We start from the raw sequence: 26,279 nt of genomic DNA, 5'->3' as shown, positions 1-26,279 counted from the left end.
CCACTAGATTTTTTAGGGGTGTGGCCCATTCGACCCCTTATAACTCAAAAACCATAAGAGATATCTGAAATTTAATTAAAAACCTCAGGCAGGGATTTTCATAAGGAATACAACCGAAACAAATTTTGAAATCTGACCTTTAATAAAAAAAGGCCCAATTTTGCACCCCTTTAATTCCAAAACAGTTCAAGCTGAGCATACCCTGTAAAAATTACTTAAACAGAATTTAAAAAGGAACAGATTGACATCTGATTCATAAATATCACATCAACAATGAGCTTTTCCTATTAATTCTAACACCCATTTTCCCTCTTTTAGCCCCATATTTCCCAGAACTGTTTTGCCCGTAATGAGAACATTCAAATTGATACCATTTTTAGACTTTTGTTTAAATATTGAAGTTTTAAATTGAGTTTGTACTTCCTTGCATTTTTTACATCATTGATGCATTTATGGCATTAGCTGGTTCAAACTATTCACAATGAATGTCTGACATCCTAAGATTCCCATTTCATTGCTAAAACTTAAGGCATAGGGTGTATTTAATTATGAAAATGTTTTCAGATACTATTCATACACTAAATTTACCAATTGTTGAATTTAAACAAGTCCCAGGAAATTTTATTCACAGACCATGTGCGTATAGTCTGGATTACTAACCGAGTGGTCACAATTCAAAATGTCTGTGGGCCAAGATGCCCAATATTCTTCTCTTTTCTAGCAGGTAGCTACTCCTACAATGTAAGAGGTTGGAATTCCGTTCCTCCATACCCCAACCTCTTACTTCCGAGCGCCATATTGCATAATGCTCATTCCATCGTTCCTTGAATTTGGCAGAATTATAGTAAACTATTTTCCATTTAAAACGTTTTATACAGTTTCTATACCATTTCACAGGAGAAGGTGACTAAAGTAAAGAAAAATAATGACCTACATGATGAGAAAATCCAGCAATCCTGGAAATCCTTTGTAAATGCAGTTAAAATGAACTTCATATCTGGTTTTTAGCTTTTTGAGTGTGTACTTCCGGTTAATAAAATTACGGATTTTGAAATTTGCAAAATGAACATATCAAATTTACCAACGAATTGCCTTTACCAACTTTAAGTGTGTTTGGTCAAAAATATATTGTATTCTGTAAAATTAGTGACCTAATTCAAAATTAATGGTCATTCTGACAACTGTCTTCATTACAAATGTTTTCTAGGTATTTAACAAATATTTAGGATATTTATCACTCAATTTCCGATAGATTAAACTTCTTTTATGTAAATAAAAGACTTAAAATATTTCAAAACATATGTATACCTTATTCACATTTGTGGTGGCTTTCAACGTGGCAGATACTAGAGGTTAGGATGGCATCAAGTCAGAAAATAGCTTGCCAGACAACCTCTATCATTGCTGGAGTAGCTGGTAGCAGGAAACAAAGACTTATATTTATTCATTTTTTTTTGCCTAAGTCTGAAAAATTTACAAAAGATTCCACGAAGTGTGACAAAGAAATTTGGGAAGCGCTCATGAGTAAGGCAGTGACCGTAGTAGTAAAAGGGAGACAGTGATAAATGACATTGGGCACTTGTCTTGTCCCCACTAAAAGGGCGTCGGGTCGTTTCGCCCTTTTTCCCCTTCGCCCTTTCGTTGTTTCGCCCAAAATCCTGTTCGTCCGGGTTGTTTCGCCCTTATTGCAGGGTAGTTTCGCCCTTATTGTAGGGTCGTTTTGCCCTCATTGGATATACATGTGTTTAATTGGCTTGTGTTGTGACAGGTAAGAATACATGTTTATTCTGTGAATAAAAACTTGAATGTTTGTATAGTAGGGGTTAATCTAATTGTTTAATTGATAGATACTTGTACTGGTATTCCTTTTTCTTTCAGATAAAGCCCAGCAGTTGCTGATTCTGAGGCAATGTCACAAGAGATATTTATTGAGAAATGAGAAAATTGGAAGATATTGATAACCAATTATGTCATTATATATCCTTTTCGGCAGGGCCTTGAGAATAAATGTGATATATGGTGATGACAGAAGAGATTAATATAAGTTCTGAACATTTATTTAAATAATTCATGAGTATAAGAGCACAATTACTAGCACATTGTTACAACAAACTGTTTACATAGTAAATGACAGGATTAAAAATACAACATGATCATGGGAATTATAAAAGCACTAATTATAATAGTCACTACATCGTTCAAAAACACTGGATCACAATATCATCAGTCGCAAAATCGGTATATATGACCAATCTTCTTGAGGAACGTTGTTGTTGTCATCTGAGTTGAAGGGTCCTGGTACATGGTCCACAGTTCCTTCAGTTTGTCATCCAGTCGGTTGTAGCGGCGATTGGTCTCCCTCCCATGGGAATGCCGGATGATTCCATGGAACTTGTATTTAAGCACCTCGGTGAACGATGCCCAAGCTATTCGATCTTAAGATCAAACGATTACCGCAATCAATGCAATTACATACGGGTTAAAACATTATATACTATTACAAATTAATTAAGTTTAATACTGAAGCGGTGAATTCAATTATACAAAGGTATAGTGTAGATCAATTTAGAACTAATTATGTTAAATGCTGTGAATACAATTAAATATGGGTCAATAAATTACCTACTATTAAACATTAATTGATTTAATTGCTGAAGCTGTGAATGAAATTAGCAAAAATTTAATTGAAAAGAAAAGATAATGCATTCTATATTGTTTTTGACAAGCTGTCTATGCAGTTACGCAATATTCCGAGAGAGAGAGAGAGAGAGAGCAAAATCTTCGATCTTTTTTTTCTCTAAATAAATAAATAAATAAATAGAATCGAGAACAAAGGCTATAATAGTAGTAAATAATATTTATAAGGAGAAATTCCTTATTAATAAGGAAAGGGCAAAACAACCCACCATAAAGGGCGAAACAACTCACATGAAGGGCGAAACGACTCAGGGCGAAAGAACCCAGGGCGAAGGGGAAAAAGGGCGAAACGACCCGGAACTACTGAAAGTAAAAATACAACAAATAGCCAAAGCCAAAGGGTACCCAAACTCTATCATTAGTTTCACATGTATCTGCACCACATGACCCCAGATGGGCTTTTGCAAAATGAGAAGAAAAAGGGGAAGAAATGGACTTCTGCATTGCGTGTAGCTACCCTGAGCCACACAATTCACAAATCTTAATTTATAGTACCTTTTAGTGGTGAATTTGGGCTTGGAACTTACCTTCCAAGATTTTGATCTACAGTTTGCTTTGCTCTCATAAAATTCTTGCGAAGATTCTCTGCTTTGAACATTTTGACCTATGAACAGGCGATCGACAAATGAGTAAAACTTATCTAATTATGTTAGATTCATGATTGGATCCGTCAAAAAAAGTTACAGGAAATTGATTTCTGCAATTATTTACTTCCGGGGAGAGAAATTAAATTACTGTCGTTTTCATTGGTCGTGATCAGATTATATGACCAATGAAAGATGTTCTTTTACAAATTGTCGGTAGTAAAACGAAAATGGCAGACCTCGTGGAGAAAGTTTTAAGAGATGCAGCTGAAAAAGAATCTAAATTTAAGACTACCGAAGTAGAGAAAGATATTGACTTGGATATCGACGAAGGGAACCTACTTGCATGTGATAAAAACCCAATTGACATAAAAAGTTTTAAGTTAGTGAAATTTTCAATCAGTCCATCATTGTGGTCCGAATTTTCTCTGAACGAGTAACTTATTTTGATGTTTGGGCTTTCATACATGTACGTCTGTTTGGGATCATATTGGTTTTCTGTTCAAAAGTTCGAATTCTTCTGAAGAATCTTGTGGTACTTTCCATCAAAATAAGACAGGTGTAGCCTGAAACACTTCAATAAGAAACAAGTCTTGCCATCTTTTTTAGTATTCCGATGTTGCTCTTACATCCATCAACTGATTTATTTAGACAAGTGGGGATTGTGGGACAGCAGAGCTCATACCATATGAATAACACAGGATTCTGTTTAACGGGAATAAAATTTCTGTATATTCAAAGAAAATACAATTATTTGTTGAACATTGCAAGTACACCAGACAACACTGTTGGAATGTTTTCACTTTTTATGATATTTGCACACTACCTAGTTTTACAAAATTTCACAATATTTGACTCGGTGATCTTGAAATTTATATTTTCAGATTTGTATAATTTCCATTCTCTAACTGTCTAAGTCTACACCAATTACTGCAGAAAAGCATGTTACACAGCATTATTAATAGTATAAGCTTTCATTACCCAACTAGTTTTAACTTTTCAAGAGCCAATCAAGTAATAAATTTTTGTCTCAAACTATGCACAGAATTCTGTGTTCTTGGGATAAACAGTTAATTTGGACAACATCACACACACAGTTTGCATCTACAGCAAACCAGGATTAATTCTACCAACAGCGTTAGTATATCAAACTATAGGAAATAATGTACAATTGAAACTAAAGTGTGTAGATTATAACAATATACATGTACAACAGATAGATATGCTTAATTGAAGTTCTGCATATTATTTCAATTGTTTTCTTTGAAGTCATTGATTCAGGATGTTATTTTTAAAATACTATTTATAATAGTTAATAATGCCCAAAAATTAAAGCAAACATATCTTTTAGCACAACCAAAACTAGGGATATATAAAACATCAGAACTTTATCAAAATACTTCTGAGTCAGTTGTTAATACATAAATGATTGATTGGATGATTGATTAATTGGTGTTTTAAAGCCCAAGCAGCAGTATTTCAGTTAATCCAGGCCATGAACGTGAAATGGATGATAAAATGAACATGAAATGATGATGAAATGAACAATGGGATAGGACACAAGTATGATAAGGTTGACAATTTTCGATTGCCACTGGAAATTGTGGGAGGTGGATGGGGTTTAGTCTCCCGTAAGCAATGCCGAGGCTCCTTCTCTTGTTGAATACCACAGCAGGGTTTTTAACAAGTGAGGACTGGCATTTTTCCCAATATGGTGCACTACTCTGGTTTGCAGTCAGGTTTTCCATATTATGGCCTGACAACCCTGAGTGGGCAGACCACCCTAGCCCCCATTGAGGGATCTGAGCACTAACAGGTGCTTTTTACATCAAGCTTAGTACTGTTGCAGGCTTAAGCTCATGTCACCTGGACCTATACAGGGCTTAATACATAAATGACATTTGTGAATAATATTTCTCTATTTAAAGATGGATATCTCTAGGCAATTTTTATGAATCAACAACCTGAAATCTCCCAACAACAAGATTTATTTAGCATTGTGAACTTAGCCATTTCCTCAGCAGTATATAATTTATCATTAGTGCATTACTTAAGGAAATTTGTTTCTTGCTTTATGTTTATATACATATGATTGAAGAAACTTGTGTGTTGGTAATTATATATCATGACTTTGATGCAGGTCCAGTCATATATTGATCTTGTTTACTAAATTGTCAGAAATGTGTGAAATGATTGAAGTACTGTTGGCTTCATGATCATCAGTCAAAAATTGCAATAACTCTGATAATGTGTTAAAAGATGTTCCTTGAAACATGTTCTTTCAGTAAGTAACCGAGTTTCTAAAGAATGCTTAACTTCTTGTTTTATTTATTGAGTGGAACTTTTGATTTGTATTTTAGGAAAAACAGAGAAGATTTCCTGAGAGCATTGACTAGAGATAATACACAACTTTTAATCAACAAAATATGGCAGGTATGTGTTAGTGGATGTGTAGCTGGTTTATAAATTCATGTACCTGTTACCAGTCTACTAGAGGAATTACTGAAACTAGAGACTAGACAAATTTATCTCGGACTACAATTCAGTGTTCAAATATATATTGATTTCTCATGTATGAAATACATCATGAAACTTATGATGTAGTATATAGCTGATAAAGCTGAGTGCATTTGTAATTCTTTCAGTGTTTAATAAAAACTAGACTATGCTAGATATATTTATAAATTAGGTTCTGTTTCAGTGTAACAAACAGGGTTAAACTTGGATGGGTCTTTAAGGATTGGACTTGGGAAACAGTCTATTTTTTTAACTTACCTTTTGTTCTATTTGAATTTACTTGAAAATTGATGTTTTTTTGGCTTAGATTTGTAAAGTCTAATAAAGTTTTACTGGCATGTATGCTTTACTACAATTGCTACTGTTTTGGAAAGTATCAAAATCATATTAGTTTTTTTAAGGTTTATTTTCAATTGCAGGCATACTATTACATTTAATATATTGATGTGTCAGTCACATGTATTGCAAATCTTTAATTATATCTAAGAACTGTTATATTATTTCTTCTTTTTTTTTGTCAGTTGCCAACCCACAGAGAAGATGAAGTGGTTGTAGCTGAGGTAATTGTCTTATTTTTTTTAAACCCACCTAAAGATGACGAGATTATGTATATACATTTACACAAACATTTTATGATGTTTTAAACTCAAAATAACTTAAAAAAGTATTTTTTGTTAAATTTTCCTGTACAAAGTTATGTCTTCTTGCTTTAGAATTTTTCTTTATATTTCAGAAGATATGCTATCTCAGTGGAAAAAAAAAACATAGAGTTTGATTTATATGCAATTTCATTACTGCTTCTATTTGTTTGTTTATGGGACCAATTGATATACTAAATTGAGCATTACAGTTCTGAAACTGATTCTTATTTTGTTATTCCACCATATGTGCATAACAGTTCTTAATTTGAAATTAATTGCATATTTAGGTACTATTATGTGATGCATAAAATTCCTATCTTTAACAAAACAACAGGTTGTACTTGAGAAATTGTCCAGTATTATTGATGATGTATACACATCATTGTAGAGATATGACATTATTGATCCACTTACTTTTCACATACATATGATAGACTAAAGTCCAATGCTTTGTTTCAGCTTCCTGATGTAAAGACTCCTATCCCTAGAGAAAAACCAGTAAGTATATATACAATTTCAGTAGTCAACCTTTCTTAAAATGTGTGTAAATTTTAGTGCATGTTCATTAGTAAATGAATCTATCCATTAATAATTATGGTTCTCTGTAAGTATTACTTGCATTAAAAAGTCTTAATAAGAAAGTAATTAACTTTGATGAGCTGTGTGTCACATTCAATTTATCAATTTATCACATTCCAGCTTAAAATTTCCCATCAGATCTGAAATTGTTTACACACTATGTTAAAGAATTACCCACTGAATTTCCAAATGTCATTATTAAAAATTCTCATCGTCAAAATGTTTATCCCATTGACTGGAGTTGTTAAATTAGTGCTATCATTTTGAAGTAGACAGTTTTCATTACCATCTTCAAGTTATCAGTGATAAAATCATTATAGAGAGCTTTATATTTTATGAAATTTTAATTGTAACAAATCTGTCAAATGATCTTACTATTGAGTACAGGTTTTCATAGTTTCTAAATTTCATAACTTTTGTATATGTATGGATTGTTTTGGTATACTGATACTAATTCTATATTTTTTTACTGTTTAAGTGAAAAAAATAAAAGAAATAAAAATTGAGATTTTAAATTAACAATAATTACAATTTTTATTTCATAGGTACCCAAGAAAAGGGCTTTGACAAAATGGGAAGAATATGCCAGGATGAAGGGTATCACTAACAAAAAGAAAAGTAGAATGGTGTATGATGAACAGACTAAAGTAAGTACAATGGCTTTAGAAAGGAAATGTATTTTAAATTGTGACAAATTAGACCATGGTTGTTTTCCACTGGCCTTTGATATTCATGCTGTGACTCCATTATAATCAGGAAAAATCTTAGTGCCAAGTTATTGATGAAAGTCTCAGAAAGATGTCTGAAAAGTGATGAGCTTGTAATAATCTATACAGTCAAACTTGACTCTCTCGAATTCAGATGATTCAAACACTAATCTATACGGTCGAACTTCACTTGCTGAACTCAGATTTAAGTACAAAACTTTTCTTCTATATAATAAATATAAAAAAAACCTTGGATTTCTCAAACATTCAAATAGGCTAATTGATCTATTTGGTAATAAATCTTTGGAAATAACCCTCACTAACTCGAACTCGTCAGCCATTTTGTCAGCTTGGGTCATAGAAGGTTTGGAAAACTGATACACTATCATTGATCGAAGTGTCTTTTTTAATAGTCAATTACAGGTAATATTTAAGTCATCACTATTTAGGTTGTTTTAATCTAACATAGTACTGATTGAACTTCAAGAATAATCGGAAGTCAGCATAATGAAGGCATCAAAGAAAATTAGATGGAAACCAAAAACAAATTATTATCCATGGAATTCAAACTCTGAAAGTTTTTTAAGGCAAACACAACATTTTTAATGTCCAAAAATCAACATGGTCTTCTGAAAACCAATGAAAAACATCAGATAAGTAACAAAACTTCATAGCAATATCTAACGATAAAGTCAAAATTGGACCTGCAACGGAAAAAATCCTGAAATATATGAACTTCAATTTCTTGAAATCCCAATAACTCAAACTCATTTTAATGGTCCTTTAGAGTTCAAGCTACCATGTTTTGACTGTACTTGTTTACCATAGATCTTGTTTGTTACTGTTCATAAATCATTTATTATTGAATTATAAGTTGAATTCTTAGAAAGACTAGATATTGTTTAAAGTATTATGAATTCATTTGAAGTTTACAGTACTTTTCAAACATAAATCATATTTGTTTTTATAACTACTACTACTGCATATAGGAATATAAACCTAGATGGGGATATAAGCGTGCAAATGATGATACCAAAGACTGGTTGATAGAAGTACCACAAAATGCAGGTATGTAATTACTATATCTCCCATTCAAAGAAAGTTGGTGTGTTCTTCTGGTTCCCTTCTTTGTTTTTCTCTTTCAAAAGATTGTCTTGGCCTTTATTTAATTTGATAGTTATTTCAGAATTTGATGTGCATTGCACAATCTGATATACTTGGAATAGATCATTTGGTCTAAATATAGCTTCTACATGGATATTGTCTAAATATAGCTTCTACATGGATATTAAGGTAAACAAATCTCCCATTAATAGATTTCATAATGAGTGGAAATTGAACATTACTTAATATAAAGTTATTAATTTTGACATCATCTTGGCAAGTTAGTTATGATGTTGAAATTAAATAACAAAAGTTGATATTTTACAATATTCGAGTTTCATGAGTTATAAAACATTTTTTTGTATAATTCCTCTTGTATTTTTTGCTTCTTGGCATTCCGCATCTGATATTGTATTGTCTATGACATCACCAGTTGATACAGGAGAGCAACATAAGAAACACCACATGGTCAATTTTGACCAGTCAGATTTAATAGGCAATGTATCACAATTACAAAACAGCTAATCACAACGGCAAATTTTCATATCACTAGTTCACATAACATCAGTCTATAATGTGATTAAACAAAATATCTAGCTATCCAAGAAGTAGATAAAATGACCAAATCATAGAGAAATTGATATTATTGTTTTGATCCCATAAGTGAATGGAATAAAGAATGCTATTTACTATTTATTACATGGCAGTTGACAATGTCTGATTTAAATAGACATCTACAATGAATGTCATAAGTATGTTGCCCGGTATCAAATCTTTCATTGTAATTACTGTATAATTGACACTATTTTAATTAATTATTTATTTGTTTCTCTTTAGATCCATATGAAGATCAGTTTGAAAAGAGAAAGAAACAGAAAAATGAAAGAGTGGCGAAAAATGAATTACAGAGGTTGAGAAATATTGCTAGAGCACAGAAAACTAAAGGTAGTATAGAATCAATACATTGTAGAATAATATGAGGAAGGCAAAACATTAAACGCACCTGAAGAAGCAGAAATTGACATTTTTTTTCAGTCCTGATATAATACATTTCTTGTTAACTTCCAAAATGGTAAAATTTGTTATGATATCAGGTTTTTATTGTCCTAATGCATTGTCCAAATGGTCATGGTCTGAAATGTCTATGGGTCGTATTGTCCAGTATTGCAAACATTCAGTGCCATGTTTTGACTATCTCTCAGAAAAAGCTAATATTCAATTTGTATTTAATCATCTAAGCTAGCAAATGTTTTGTGGTTCTCTATTGCATTTACAAAGTATACGGGAATGAAGCTGCCATGATGCTATTTTGAATCTCCCAAATTTACAAGCACAGCCCAGAAATTGATGTTCTTTCTGGTCATAAGTGTACAGGAACTAGTTGATAATACAACCATTAACACTCCCTTAAGGATTGATGTCGAATATATAGATCAAATTGGGAGTTTCCTGTTTGTGTGTGAAATGTATTGACATTCATGGCATTCTCATTTTTAGGTTATTTTATCTCTTGTTTTTAGCTAAACTTCACATAGTGAAAATCAGGTTATAGTATGTGAATGTTGGTCACGTGGGTGGGTGGGCAGGGAAATTATTTCTGTAACTTTTTTCTTAGCTACTATGAATTGCAGCCTCTCGATATTTGGTGTCCAGCATCAGGTACAGGTCCCATATTGTTAGATCCAATTTCAGCCCTGTCAAACATCTACTTCCTGTTTAACAAAATTCAGCCATTTCTGTCTTTAAAAAAGACATACATAAACACAGTAGTGAAGCTTTTAGACATTTTTAAGGGATAAAACTGAGAGTGAGATAGAGCTCAGTTTATCATACTGGAAAATGGCAACATTTCTTTCATTTTAGATAATTTGGTAATAAATGTGCATAGTAACAAGTCTGTTAACACAAAACCAAAGTTTATAACAACATGCTTCAGTCTTTACTAATAAGTTCAAACTTTATATCACATGTATACAAGACATTCAAGAAAGCATTCTCAGCAGTTTTTGTGACTTAACCCATTTTGACTTGCCAAAATTTGAGTATTATGCACTTTAATTATCTTTACTTGGCTTGCAAAATTTTGTGTTTATACCCATGCTCTGAAGGAGAGTTGGTATACTGTTTTACTTTTGTTTAAATAACCTAACAACAACTGTACTACGTTTTCTTTAAGATCTGAGGATTTTTTGCTGGTAGCTATGACAGTTCTTTTTTTTGGTACCTGTTATATTTAAACAAAAAGAAAGAAGATGTATTTAAAATTATTGCCTTCTATCTTCTGTATTATATTTATGGTTATCATGGTTTTGACTTTTTCAGTCCCTGGAGTAGGATTAACACCAACAGACACACCGTCAAAGGATCATCTGGGAAAGGCGTTAGCAGTTGCAAAAAAGTCTACTGCATCAATTGGCAAATTTACAGACTCTTTACCTAAAGAAAAACCTTCCAGATTTACAGGCAAGAAAAGAAAGGTAGAAAGATTTACTAGCTAGTTTGTAACTTGTCAGTATGAAGATGTTAAGATTTGAGGTAGGGGAGGGTGTGATAAAGATAGAGACAACTTAAATTTTTCAGTAGGGTCTCATTAACCACTTCCAGGTAAAATGGCCACCCCTTATATAGCACCAAAGACACCCTGAACCTAGATCTATGCATTGTAAGTGCATTATTTGTGTGTATTCTGATCACAAGCAGTCAAAATATAGCTGATAATGTGTACTTTAAAATCATATTTGTAATTTACAAAAAAGTGTTTGAATATTGTTTACATGTGTGAGTAAATTGCCTCCAAGCTTTCAGTTAGCAGAAAAGGTAAAGTGGATTTTCAGTATTATTTATTTAAGTAAATTTTGTGAAGAATTTCTGCAATCATGGCATCATTATGATTTTGAAAGCCTAATTTTCCAAGTTTTTCAATGGTATGCAGCTTCAAATTTCATTTGTCCTGGGAATTTACAGTAAAATTTTGAAAATTATTTTTTTAACATGTAAAGTAATGGAAACATTAGAAGTGATTAGTGAGACCCAGAACTAAACTTAAATCCCTTTTACATAATTCATGATTTTAAAAGAATATTGCTGGAAGATCATAAGGTAAAAACATACTGTGAATGCCATTATGATTCTTTTAAAACAAGCATTTATGGTAAGAAAAAAGTAATTGTGAGCCATTTCATTATTTTCAGTATCACTAGAATTTGCTCCATCCGTTCACCATGATTATGGAATTTTACATGTCAGATTGGCAAATTAAATTTAATTGAAAGATAAGGGTCAAAGCAAATTGTGATAATATCTCTATTTAAACATAACGTTGTCAATTGAATTGTTTACAGTTTGAGTCAAATTATGGAGACGTGAAGAAAGAAAGTACAAAACAGATGAACATTTTACAATCAGTTTTAAATAAAACACCTACAGTAGATGTGACAAGGGCTGTCAACTCACATATAATGGAGGAAGAAAGATCTGGGTAGGTACATCCTATAGTTAAGGACCTATATGTACAATATAATTGTAGTAGACTGTAATTTTCTTAAATAGAACCTCTTTCCACTGGAAGGATTCATACACTTTGAGCAGGTTTTTTAATTCATACAGATTCAAATTGTATTAAAACTGGTAGAAAGGGACTTCAGAATATGTTTTATAAACCAGGTTTTCAGGATTTGTTTTGGGGTCTGTTTAAACAGGGTTTCACTGTGCATGATCACTTTAAAGCATTTGTAATTCGAAATAAATGCTGATCGATAATTTGGGAAAATGAAATGATGAACAAAATGCTCTGTAACATGCATCATGTAAGGGTGTGTTTTTTTTTTAATAACAAATTAACAATGAAGATTGCAGACATCTATTTATGGCAGAAGGAATAATTTCATGGGTGTTTCAAAAGTGCTGTTATATGATCCCATTTCAGCTTTTCTAAGTCTATGCATTAATCAAAGGTGACAATCTCACCTTATTTTTCTGCAAGTGTAAATATAGAAAAAAAATAGAGTATCATGAAGACAATACGAGGGATAGATATGATAGTCCTATTTTTGGGTACTGTTTATGCTCTGTATACTAAGGGAAGTAACTCACGCCAGACAGACCGGTTGGCTGTCTTGTGTACATTTAAACAAACAGTAAAAATATTTTCTTAAAAAATTAAACTGCCTTAAAGTGTAAGTTTGCGATTTTTTCAAAATTTGAGTATGTATAAAGCTTACTTTAGTTTTCAAGGAAAACTTATTCATTCCTGCTGAAGGAGCCTTGTTTCTATAAAAATGCATTTAAAGTTGCAATTTTTACAATCTTGAAGAGTCACATGATTTTTATGTTAAAAGTGATATGCCTGATACCACGCTATGTATAAAAGCTGTAACCTCCCATAACCTTTTGTCTTTTTTCAGCTCTTCTAATATATTTCAACAATGACAAAAAAGAATGATATTTGATAAAAATAAAGTTTCAAAGGTTAACAAATATGCTAATGCAAAAAAAAAAAATAAAAAATAATATGTGCATTCTAAATTTGTTGATTTAATCAAATGTGTGACTTTTAAATTTTTCATAAAAATGGATATTTCAGTCTCATCCTATTTATTTCCCTGTATTTCTTATTCTACTATTTATATGGTTTTGCTATTTTTACTTAGTAACATTTTGTTTTGCAGGTTTTGTCTTACATTACTTTTAATTCCTATACTTTAATCTTAACCTGTATTGTTTCACAATTTTTGTTGTCTATGAAATTGTCACAGGACTTTGTTTTTACTTATGCTTGTAATGAATAGTTCTGTGTCAGTAATTGCTATACTGAACCTGTGTATACAGCTACATGTATATGCTTTTAATTACACATATGTGTCTGCTACTTCCTGCATATTGCCACTATATCACACAGGACTGATGGATAGACATGACAGTCACTCATATTTACCTGAAGGCTGGAAATGCTTTGAATAAATAATTAATTTGATGTCCCAGTTAATAGACAAATAAGTTAAGACAATTTATATGCTTAATAAATTTAATTTCTTTTGTTACATAATAATTCGTAAAGACAAAAAGGATTTTCTATTCAGAAAGGAAACATGAAGGAATGCATTATTTTTAGATTTTAGATATGATTAGATAGAAGAACTTATAGTTCGAAATTAGTTTCTATAAGAAAAAAAAAGATTCTTATATTATTTAAGTACTTTTAATATCTTAAGCGCACCTGGCCAAGACCATGTGAGCTATTACCATCACTTGGCATCCATTGTTGTCTATCGTCGTTTTCGTCATTGTTGTTAACAATTTTTCAAAACTCTTTTCCTCTGACACTACTTGACCAATTGGAACCAAACTTGGTATGAATGTTCCTTGGGGTATCCTGCATAGAAAGGCTGTGCGGATTTTTGATCCGTTGAAAAAAACATGGCTATCATTACTAAAAATAAAACATAGGGGTCAGACAGTAGTTTTTCACATTTATCTTCAACTACCGTTAGGCTCAGCTAAATTCTGACAAGGGTAAAAATGTTCAGGATGATAAGATCTATTTGTGGTAAAATTTTGGTTTTAATCTGTTAAGGTCTCACTAACCACTTCTAACGTTTCCATTACTTTACATGTTAAAAAAGTAATTTTCAAAGTCTCACTGTGAATTCCTAGGACAAATGACATCTTAAAGCATACCGTTGCGAAGCTTGGAAAATAAGGCTTCCAAAATCATTATGCTAATAGTACGATGATAGTAAAAATTCTTCACAAAATTTACTTGAATAAATAATACTGAAAATCCACATTTTTACCTGTTCTGCTAACTGACAGCATGGAGGCAAATTACTCGCACATGTAAACAATATTCATACACTTTTGTAGTTAATTACATATATGATTTTAAAGTACACATTCTCAGCTTTATTTCAACTACTTTTAATCAGAATACACAGAAATAGTGCACTTACAATGCATATGTCTAGGTTCAGTGTGTTTTTGGTACTACATAGGATGGGGGGAGGCATTTGACCCAGAAGTGGTTAGTAAGACCTAGGCCATGTTGGAGTTATTGCCCTTTTTCAATATTTTTTTGCTATTTTCAATGTTATTACTTTCAAAAATCTTCTCCTCTGACTCTACCAGACCAATTAGAATCAAACTTGGTATAAATGTTCCAATGGTCAGACAGTTGTTTTTCACATATTTTATCTCCAAAACCATAAGGTTTAGCCAAATTCTTTCAATTACTGAAATGATCTTTATTATAAGCCCTAAAAAGTCTCCAGGGATAAAAGTAGTCAAGACAACTCCTTGTAAGAGTTATTGCCCTTGAAAGGTGAAAAAATGAAGTTTTTTTTCAGTTTTCAGCCAATAACATAAAAACTATGGTAGATAGAATGAAACTTTCAGTTGCTGAAATGATCCTTATGATAAGTCTTACCATGGTCTTCTTGAGTCAAAATTATTGGGCAACATCTTGTTAAATTTATTGCCCTTGAAAGACAACATTCAACCAGGTGAGCTGTTCAGGCTCCTGGGAGTCCCTTGTTTTGGTATTGATTTGAGTATAAGATAATTATGTGGACCGTGTTATACATTTTTGAAACTTTAAACATGTGCAATAGTCTTTCCATTTCTCTTTCACAATTTTTTTCAAATGGTTTGAAACATGACGAACAAGACCCCATATTCGATGATATATATCTTAATATCACAAGCAGTAATTACTCAAGGATGCAGATACTGTATTCAAAAGTTTATGAATAACAAACTGCAGAAAAACATTTGAGAATCCAATTAATTCAGAGCCTGATGACTTTATCTAGTGGCCTGGGGGTATCTCCACGTGGCATGTTGGCCAGAACTTAAATTAACTAACAGTAGACAGCCTGGGGCTGAAGCTCCAATATGCTATTATATTAACTGTGTGTGTCACAGCGCAGGTAACTGGGTAAAATAATTATAATACATGTATCTGAAGACTCTATGAATGTAATCAGTTTATATAAAATATACTGCAGTTGTGGCCACACTTAGAAGTGCCCGTTTGTTTGTTTTGCTATTTGCAGAAAAGATTTTGTAATAACATATTTTTTTTACTTATTTAAATAAAAAGAACTTTGTGAATTTTATGGGTTTACCAAATTATCAACCATATTGGTCTGCTTTGTAATACTCATTTATCTGGTTTTAGACATCAGTTCTTCTTGTGATGTCACAAGCATAAAATTGACAGGACTCAATAAGACTGAAATATTCAATTTCTCCATTATTAAAATACATTTGCATGATTGCTATTGGTGTATAAATGAATCGATAGATCCTCACTTGTAAAAATTGGGAACTTACACTTTAACTTCAATTAGTATCTTAATGAATTTAAAAAAATAGTTAAAACACAAAGAAATTACTAAAATTCAAATACTTTTAGTTAAAAAATGCTAACTTATCTACTTCTCCTTTATGATACAGAGAACCAGTCTGTATGGTGTGCAAAAAAAATTATTACTAGATAAATGTCCACAACCATTAAAACAAACATTGCTATCATGAGTTTAATATTATTTTTTGACATGATGCCATTTCTATTCCAGGTCTAAAAAACAGAAAATGTCAAAAAAAGGAGGCAAAAACAATAAAAGTAGTAACAAGGGAAAAGGAAAGAAAGGGAAAAATAAAAGATGATTATTTTACTTCGTTTAGTTGTTTGTATGTTCAATTTCAAATCATCTTCCAAATAAACAGAAGAAGATGTTTTCAAAATGCTGGAATTTTTTATAGACAACACATTTGTCCAGCATGGTGGACATGTTTTTTTTCAACAAATGGTCGGCAATCCAATGGGATCAAATTGTGCACCTTAACTTGCTGACCTGTTCTTGCACTCTTATCAGGCTGACTTTATAGCTGATCTGATTTGAAAGAAAGCACATTGTTTAGCTACATCCTTTAATCTCAGTTTCTGCTATATAGATCCCGTATTATCGTAAAACAATTCTAGCTTCGGGGATTTGATACATTGCATCTACCTCATAGAATTTGAGATAAAGGATACTCAGACACTGTGAAGTCAGCCTCATATCTTGACCTACACCTAGAGATCAATAGTAAAGGAAAACTATTGACCAGACTTTACGAATAACATGATGACTTTTCATTCAGGATTGTCAACTTTCCTTTCATTTGTGGCAACATCCCCTGTGTATGGAGTTTTCATATCACTACCTATATGTTATGCCAGAGCTTGCCATAATTACGCAGACTTTTTGTATTGCTCTAGACTTCTTACAATTAGGCTTCTGGAACAGGGTTATGTTGCTACAAGATTGAAGTCATCACTACAGAAGTTTTGTGGTCGTCATCATGAACTTGTGGATCGTTACAGTGTCTCCATCTACACCTTGAAAACCAATTTGTTCAATATGTCATAATTTTCCTTTCCTCTTTCATCTAGCCGGACTTGACTTTTTATTAGCAACTCGGCCGTTGTTTCTAGAAAAGTAGAGGATGCTTACTCTACCTGTGCACCAGGTCCATGCTCCTAGTTTTTAGTGGAATTTGAGTTGCTCATTTACTTTTGTTACTTTGTACGTATTATTTCAGTTACTTTATGGTCTTTGTCTGTTTTCTATGTCTGGTCTTTGTCCCTGGATTACATTCTTTCCACTAGAATCTTGTTTCCCTTGATTTCTCTTTGGACAGTATGGTGGTTGAATGGTTGGAGGTACCTAAAAATATTGAACTGCCTCACAGTATCAAGATAAACTTAAAAATATTTTTCCTCCCTCTTTTAGTTTTCTCAAAATGCACCCTCACACATCTGTTATAGTTAAGCTGCTTAAGTATTTTAATTTAATCCTTACTTCATTATCAGAAGTTAGTAGCCAGTTGTATTTTGTGGCTTTTAGCATCTATCAAGTCTTTGGTGATGAATTTTAATATTTTTATTTTTCTTTGTATGTGTCTCTGACAGTAACTATGCTGATGGTGTTTTTTTTTCTGGAAAATGTAATGCTCTTTCTAGAATTAGGTCCTATCAAGCATCTGTTTATGTGGAAGCTGATTGCTAGTTATAGATGATATTTATGTACCAAGATCAAAACAATCACTTTTTTTTTATTTTGCTTGAATGACTAATTTCCAAAGATAACTCCTCTGAATACATGTTGACCAATATTTTTTAAAGGTGGACTGAAATAATGCCCTCCCTTCTCATAAACTCCATTATGATTTTCAAGTGCCCTTATACCTTGATTTACAATTTTTGATTGAAGCATCATCACATTTCTGACTACTTTTATTCAACTGCAAAAATTTTGAGGTCTTATGATGGTATCATACTGTCGTTAATGTCTGTAGGCACTTCAACACACACACAATAAAGAAAGAACAACTAAACACCTTTATGAAATTTTACCACAAGGTCCCATACAACCACAGGAAGTCTGGGGTGAATTTTGGGGGTTGAGACTTAAACCGTTAAGAAATTAGGGGACAAAAAGATCTGGAAACAGACATTTTCATAATGTGCATTCCATTACTCGAGTATAAATGAATACTGTAGATCTGTATAAAATTACACATGAGGTGCCATACCACAAAAGGAAGCCTTGGATTATTTTTTGCAGGTTGTGACTGAAACTGCTTAGGATTTAAGGGCCAAATATTTATTGAGTAATGACCTGAACTACACAGCCAAATGTGCCACATATGATAACCATATGGTGCTCGATTCATATGATAATCATATGACAATTATATGATATTGAACATATGATAGTCATTTGATTATCATATGATTCTCATATGGTAATTTGGGCTTAAAAACATGAAAATCATGTTTGTGAAAAATATGGTTATCATATGATTATCATGTGGTGCTCGATTTATATGATAATCATATGATGCAAACCATATGATTCTCATGTGTGGCACATTTGCTTGTGTACTCTGGAATGAGGGACATAAAAAAGGCCAGTTAAATTCAATTTTTGACTGTTTGGACAGTAACTTGAGTAAATGTGAATGGATCTGTTATTAAGTTATTTGAACATGATTTGAAGAAAATAACACTAAAAATTTAATACTTAAAGATGTATTTGATGATTAGATAAAATTTCTTTTAGTAACATTTCACTTCCGGTTTGGTTGTTTACATTATTAAATGTCTCTTCACGTATCAAAATCTTTAATTTTGTGGCCAATTTTTATGTATTGGTGTGTAATACGCACCCCCATGTTCTGGAAATAATTTCTATGTAAAAATGTGCGCATAATACACACCAAAATACGGTACTCTTTATAAATATTTTACTACAATGTGTCATTCCATAAAAAAAATAGTTTGGCTTGACCGTGTGTCTGTCAGCGAACTCCTCTAAAACTACTGAACCGAATTTTACGAAACTTGGTATGTAGCAAGAACATGTAGTTGTGCATATTACCAGGAAATTTTGATCCCCTAATTTTTTTATAGTTATGCCCCTTTGAACTTAAAAATTTGCCACAAATCCTCGTAAATTACCTTGTCAGCGCAACTTCTCTGTAACTAGAGAACTGAACTTTACGAACCTTGGTATGTAGCAAGAACATCATATGTACTTGTGCATTTTACCAGGAAATTTTATTCCCCCAATTTTTGTGAGAGTTATGCTACTTTGAACTTAGAAATTTGTGTGTCTTTTGAACTCAGAAAGTCGTCAAAAATCCTCATAATTACCTTGTCAGTACAAATTCTCTGAAACTACTGTACCAGTCATCACAACTTCTCTGCAGCCTCTTAACAGAATTTTATTTTATAAAGTAAGAGGGTAACAAGGATTAATTTTGGGCTATGTTACTTGTATTGATTAGGAATTAAGTGCCAACAAGGGGCCAAATCATTTATGTGCAAATACATATCCTGTGTCAAACATTTAATCTCAATTCTAATTCAGAGCATGAATGTTGTGTCCATACGTGCCAAGTTTAAACACGTGTTCAAATCTGTATCAAAAGTGTGTGTTAATTGTAGTATGATATATATATCCATGAAGATACAGTAAAAATACTTGGATGGAATTGCACGACACACAAATTGTTCTATTTTTAAGGGTTACTCAATATAGTTGCATAATAACTGTTATTGGTCTGTTGTAAATAGGGTTCATTAAATTGAATGTAAGTGTACCATTATTATTATTGTATACTATATGGTGACAAAATAAATGATTTTTACATTTTTTACAACCAGCTGAGTAACTGACAAAGGAGAAAGTTCGGTAAGGACCCCTTTTGGCCTCATAATTTGGGCATCTTTGAAAATTTTATTAAAGCTGATTTCTAGGTAGTAGTAGTAGTAGTATCTTTAAATGGTCGCAAATACTGAATATAAGATATTTTGACGAGATTTATGACGTTATTCCAGAAAAAAACAGTATGCATTTATGTAACTTTTACAAAAACCTTGAACTTTAAACATTTCTACCATTTTTAAGGTGTTTTTTAATGCAATGGAAGTGGCCACACATCTGTTGACTTAAGATATTTTTACGCGAGTTATAACTGACATTATACACAAAATATATGAAGTACGAGGATCATTGTTAAAAGTGTGAAAAGTTGCACAAAATTTTGTGTTTTCCGGTCTTTTTAACAGATTCTCCCAATATCAGCCAAATTTGAAGGCCATATATGACGTTATATGTTCAAATTATTTCCATATACCAATCAAATCAACTATAAAACACATTAAGTACTTCTCTGCCTAAGAATCAGACAAAATGTTTATAAGGCGTGGCACATGAAGGAAAAAAACAGAGATTTTATTGCATGTATAAAGTATTCATACCCGATAACCTCTAGAATTAACCACCAAAGTCTTTGTAAAATTTGCCTTTTTGTTGATAGGTCAGATTTAGTTGAAATGCACTATTGAAAAATGGTGGGAAAATTTTCCCGTACTTTTTCCTTATATAAGCAGTGAAAAAATATCTATGTCACAAATGCTTCAGGAAAAGCTTAAATAACTTTCCAGTTGTTTTCTAAATGTATTGAGTATATCTGTGGCAAAAAAGACCAAAATGAGAAATATGATGTGCCACCCATTGCCCGATTCTTACACGGAATGGTATTTAAAGAGTTGGAGAAACAACATAAAATTTTCTTCATGCAGACTTTTTTCTGGCAAAATTTTGCCCTTACCGAACCAGCCCCTTTATATAGATAAGAAAGGTTCTTACTTTGATAATGATCTTCTACATATTTGATTTTAATGCTGCAGATTAGAGGTTACCCCATGAAACACGTGTACGGCATATCGTAATTTACAATAAATAAAACTGGTATTTTTTTTGTAGTTAATAACCACTTGGTCGATACCGCTGCTGGTGGACCTGAGGTCCCCGAGGGTATTCACTAACCCAGTAGTCAGACTTGTCTGACCCCGAATTATATCATATTTTATCTACCCGATTTATGAAATCTTGCAGTATTCCAAATTTAAAAATACGTAAAACACTGAGGCTTCATTCCTTGAATTGCATAGGGTAGAACCTCTCGGTGATGGATTTGGCTTCCTCTTTCGATAGTTTTGGATTTGAGTACTTCTTGTATACCACTAATATTTTTAACATGATCTTCCTACATATTTGATTTTTGTATTGCTGATGAAAGGTTACTCCTTGAAACACGTGTACAGCATACCGAAATTTACAATATATACAATTGGTATTTTTTGTTTTTTTGTTTTTTTTTTTTGTTTTTGTATTCAATGTTATTATTAGTCCTTTATCGGCTTTAGCCGAAGGGGACTATAGATATGCAATCCGTCTGTCAGTCTTGAAATAATTGAAGTTTTCCGCATTTTTTTGTCAATGCTTGCAGATATTGAGCTGATTTTTTGGTACGTTAGTCTACGCTTATGAGTTACAGATCAAGTTCACGTTCCGCTTCGCTTATTTTTGTCCAAGTTATGACCCTTGAATTTACAGAAATTGAAGTTTTCCACACTTTTTTTTCGAAATGCTTGCAGATATTGAGCTGATTTTTGGTATGTGAATCTCCCTTGATAAGTTAAAGACCAAGTTTACATTTCGTTCCACTTCGCTAATTTTTCCACAGTTTCCAACTTTCAGTTTTACATGCCATACCAAAATTTCAGTTTTATGCGCTTTTTTAATAAAGACTTAAAGGATATTGGGTTGTTTCTTTTTACAAATCAGTCAACAGTTGTTTGAAACCTAATCTTTACAATTGTCCGTACATAAAACTTCTGTTCAAAATCAAGGTCTTTCCTCAGATTGTCATTGATACTTGATGATCCAAGGAAGTATTTGGGTCAGGGATATAAACGCCGGTAGGGAACTATGTATTGTTTTGCAATACTCTCAGAATGCTTGTTCTCTTTTTATTGCTAGGTTTATTTTCATTGGTGGATCCAGTGAAAAGAGGGGTGGCATTAACCTGCGTTTATGAAATTGAAAATTTTCAAAGTGTGTTGTAATAATAATAATAATAATAATAATATTCTTTATTGGCACAAACACAACTACAATAATTGGCAATGGCCCATATAATTGATATATAAAAAAGTAACATATATAGTAGCGGTATACATGTAAATAGAATATTAATCAAATGTTATGAGAAGAGATATTTGTTATGAAATAAAAAATTTTCTGATAGAAAAAATAATATCTAAAAAAAATAGTGATAATCTTTAGTATAGTATATGAATCACTGAATATACATTGTTTCAGTGTGTAGTAATTAACTGAATCAATATCTTTTTTGAGGATTTTTGATAATTTGGACATAAATTGACTTCTAACTTTGGAGTATTTTCCACATTTTAGCAAAAAATGTAATTCATCTTCAACCTCCCCAGAGTTGCAAACTCTCTCGTTTGCAGGAATTGATAGATGACGACCTTTTTCTATTTCCAAATTATGGCTACTGATTCTAATATTGCAGAGAGAGGATCTTTCTGATCTTTTTTGTAAAATATCACCAAAGCTTGCTCGTTTGTATCCAATGTGTATATTTCGATAAAATGTTAGTTTATTTGAATTATGGATTTGGGAATGTTGCTCTTGCATAAATTGATCGGTTATTCGTTGTTTTATATTTGATAAAATAGGTTTAAAGCTACATTTTTGATAGATTATGTGTGAAAAACCAAGTTTATTGATAATAGAATACATTCTCTTTGTCCAAGTGTTATTGTTTCCTGTAGCTTGAAATATTTTGAAAGCCAAAGTGTTTTCTGAGGAAAGAAGATGATTTAAAAATTTAACACAGGAAAACATAATTTTTTTAGTGAAGTGGGAGTCGTCCAAGTTCAGAACGACATGCAGCATTTGTAGCTTTGCAATGTACACCAAGAATTTCCTTGATGAATTTTAAATGAAATTTTTCTACAACTGAGTTATTAAAAGTACATGTATCAACATCTATACCCCAGACTTCACTACAGTACAAAAGAATGGGGCTAATTAAAGTATCAAACAGCTTTTCTAATAGATGACATGAATGATCTAGCCCTACTGACTTTTTTTTATCTTGAATAAAGCTTTTCTAGCCTTTTCCATCAGCAAAGATACAGCTAAATTAAATTTACCATTATAATGTAACATGACACCAAGATAACAATATTCTGGTACTGTTTGAATGATATCATTATTGTATGTAAACTCATTAATATAAGATCTACCATTTGAATTAAATACAATAACTTTAGATTTGGACACATTAACATATAATTTCCAATTACAGCAATATTCATGAACAATATTTAAGTTAGTTTGTAAACCTTGTTTACTTTCAGATAATATAACTAAGTCATCAGCATATAAAAGACAATTTACTGATATATTCCCAATTTTTACAGGATTGCAATTATTTGACTTTAATACCTTTACAATGTCATCTAAAAAAATATTAAATAATAAAGGACTCAAAACATCACCTTGTTTGACACCACATTCTGATTTGAATGTTGAACTTAGTCCATTTGAAAATTTGATTCTATTTGTAGTATTATGATACATAGAAAATATTATTTGAAATAGTCTTGGAGGAACATTTGCTGACGCAAGTTTGTAAAAAAGACCAACCCACCAAATGGTATCAAAAGCTTTACGTAGGTCAATAAAAGCAGCAAAAACTTTTCTTTTCTTGTTTTTATAGTGGTCAATAATGGATTTGATTGAAAATAGATGGTCAGCAGTTCTACTGTTTTCTCTGAAACCAATTTGGTTTTCACTTAGGAGAGATTTTTGTAAATTCCACCATAAATTATTCTATTAAACAGTTTTCTTAGAAGTTGTATATTTTATGTCAAGACTTAAAAATATTTAGGACAGGAATGTATACGTCAATAAATTTGTCTATTTATATTCCTTGCGAACAAAGTTTTGGAAGGTATATAGGAATCACCCAGTTTGTCAGTCTGTCCACATTTTTTGTAAGCACAACTCCTCCTAAACTGCTCAATGGATTTTGAGGGAATTTTATAGGAAGGTTGGGTATCATATGTAGATGTGCATGAAGGAATACAATTATTGTTAGATGATGAAAGGAGATAATCCAACATGCATTTTTCATTGAAGTCCATTTGAACCGGGGTATTCTCTTTGCTCAGAGTATTTCTATTTAATTTTTCATTAACACTGTAAGGTCTTATCATATCATAGATTTGTCCCATGTGGTATTACATAAATGAAACTACTGGTATTCTTTGACTTGTTTGAAGCTATATTGTAATCACTTTGTCCATACATCTTTCCGTCTGTTACACGTTTTGTAACAGGTTTTTCACCCTTTTTTTGGAGGGAAAACTTGGCTTATTTCGTATATTGCTTTTCCATGATGACCTGCATAGTGTCTCCCCTTTTCAGGTTCCTTATTCATCTTCTTCTTGTTTACCGATTGACTTTGTCAGTTTTCAGGCTGCATATAATGGAAATTTTCTTAACATATTTCGCTGGTTCCATATGAGGGAATGCCTAGATATTTTATATATTGCTCTTGCATGATGACTTTTACCATGTCTCTTCTTTAGTCTCTCTGCTCATCTACTTCCTGTTTACCGATCGCCCCAGTGTCTCCCTTTCCAGGTTGAGTGGGGTATTCCAAGGCCGTAGCCAAGGTGTGCGACGGGTGCCACCCCCTTTTTGAAAAAAAACAACAAAAAAACTTTGATTTACATCTTAATTTGCAATTAAAAAGAATCATACCAGATAACTAAGTAAAACTGCTTATCAGTGATCAGTTCGCACCTCCATTCAGTTATGGAAATTGGGTCAGATTTAAACAAATATTTAAGTGGAAATTGTAAAGTTCTTTTAACAGTTTCATTCTATATAAGAATCTTTTTCTGTGTCAAACATTTAATCACAATCCAAACTCTGAATTGTAGCAAGCTTAGTTGTGTCCTACTTGCCCCAACTGTTCAGGCTTGACCACTGCGGTCATATCAAGCTGCGCCCTATGAAGCATTTTATTATACCTGGTTGTGACAAAAAAACTGCTTTTTCTTTATTCATCAATCTCTTCATCCTACGAAAAAAAATCAGTATATATACATTATTATTATTATGAAGCACAATCTAAAGGCATGTCAATTTAAGTACTTTGGTATTATTATGAAGCACAATCTAAAGGCATCGAGAAAATTTCAGTCACACGGATGTTTTTGAGTTAAATTGTTTGTTTGTTGTTTGTTGGGGACGTTATACCCAAACAAACAACAAACAATTTAACTCAAAAACATCCGTGTGACTGAAATTTTCTCGATGCCTTTAGATTGTGCTTCATAATAATACCAAAATACTTAAATTGACATGCTGTTCAATTTTAAAACCCCTATAAAGAATGCTACAGTAAAGACAATTGATAATTTTTGTCTATCTTTTTAGTAGTATCACAATTGATGCCTTTCGGGGTTCTTTTCCATTGTTTCATTGTTGGAATTTATCAGAAACTGGTAAAAACTAGATTTCGTGTAATTCTATTACAACACAATCGTAAGACCTCTTTTAATCTCGGTCTTCGAATGGCCTAGATTACATACACAGAAATGTTCAATTTCTTTTTTAACTAGAGGATGAAGACACGCACGTCATTATTTCTAGGTGTATGCCATATTACCTTCCGTTTTCTTTACTCAAATGCCTTATTTGAACAATAAATTTTAAAGGGCTTTATCAGCAAAATTGTGTGACGATTGAAGTAGAATATTTTACGGATAAAATTACCTATGATTGACAAGTTTAAATGGATGTCAATTCAAATACGAATACTTTTTTCTTGCACAACGTGCATGAGGGACAGAATTTTAGTGTAACATGTCGTGTTTGAAATAGTCAAAATTGATAGTTATCTTCTTTTTTTGGTGTGATCAAATCAAGCTTACTTCATGTATATGTACAAAAAAAGGACCACCCATTTTATACAACTTATTTTTTAGTTTATTAATCAATTTATTGTGG

The 26,279-nt window shown here is 32.1% G+C and overlaps 2 protein-coding genes across 8 annotated transcripts in view; one reads left to right on the top strand and one right to left on the bottom strand.

Moving 5' to 3' along the window:
• The window catches only part of LOC148618981 (rho GTPase-activating protein 44-like), a 42,459-nt gene extending 39,057 nt beyond the window's left edge, over window positions 1-3,402 (bottom strand). For all 7 annotated transcript variants that reach the window (XM_088578444.1, XM_088578443.1, XM_088578441.1 and 4 more), the window contains exon 1: window positions 3,225-3,402. In XM_088578444.1, coding sequence (XP_088434570.1) covers window positions 3,225-3,295 — 71 coding nt within the window. In that variant the 5' untranslated portion in view covers window positions 3,296-3,402. The remainder of the gene's footprint in view (window positions 1-3,224) is intronic.
• Window positions 3,403-3,478: 76 nt separating this feature from the next.
• LOC148618980 (ribosome biogenesis regulatory protein homolog) lies at window positions 3,479-16,502 on the top strand. Its single transcript, XM_088578448.1, has 10 exons — window positions 3,479-3,663; window positions 5,642-5,714; window positions 6,320-6,358; window positions 6,899-6,937; window positions 7,564-7,665; window positions 8,715-8,793; window positions 9,667-9,774; window positions 11,152-11,306; window positions 12,171-12,307; window positions 16,404-16,502. Exons 1-10 carry the CDS (start codon window positions 3,512-3,514, stop codon window positions 16,492-16,494), a joined length of 975 nt encoding a protein of 324 aa, XP_088434574.1. The 5' UTR covers window positions 3,479-3,511; the 3' UTR covers window positions 16,495-16,502.
• Window positions 16,503-26,279: the final 9,777 nt, after the last annotated feature.

The sequence above is a fragment of the Perna viridis genome, chromosome 4 (genome assembly GCF_037379345.1).
Source record: "Perna viridis isolate PV_CMFRI_1.1 ecotype Kerala chromosome 4, ASM3737934v1, whole genome shotgun sequence".
NCBI classification, from domain to species: domain Eukaryota; kingdom Metazoa; phylum Mollusca; class Bivalvia; order Mytilida; family Mytilidae; genus Perna; species Perna viridis.
Note: the sequence above shows the minus strand (reverse complement) of the source record. Positions and strands in the feature narration are given on the sequence as shown.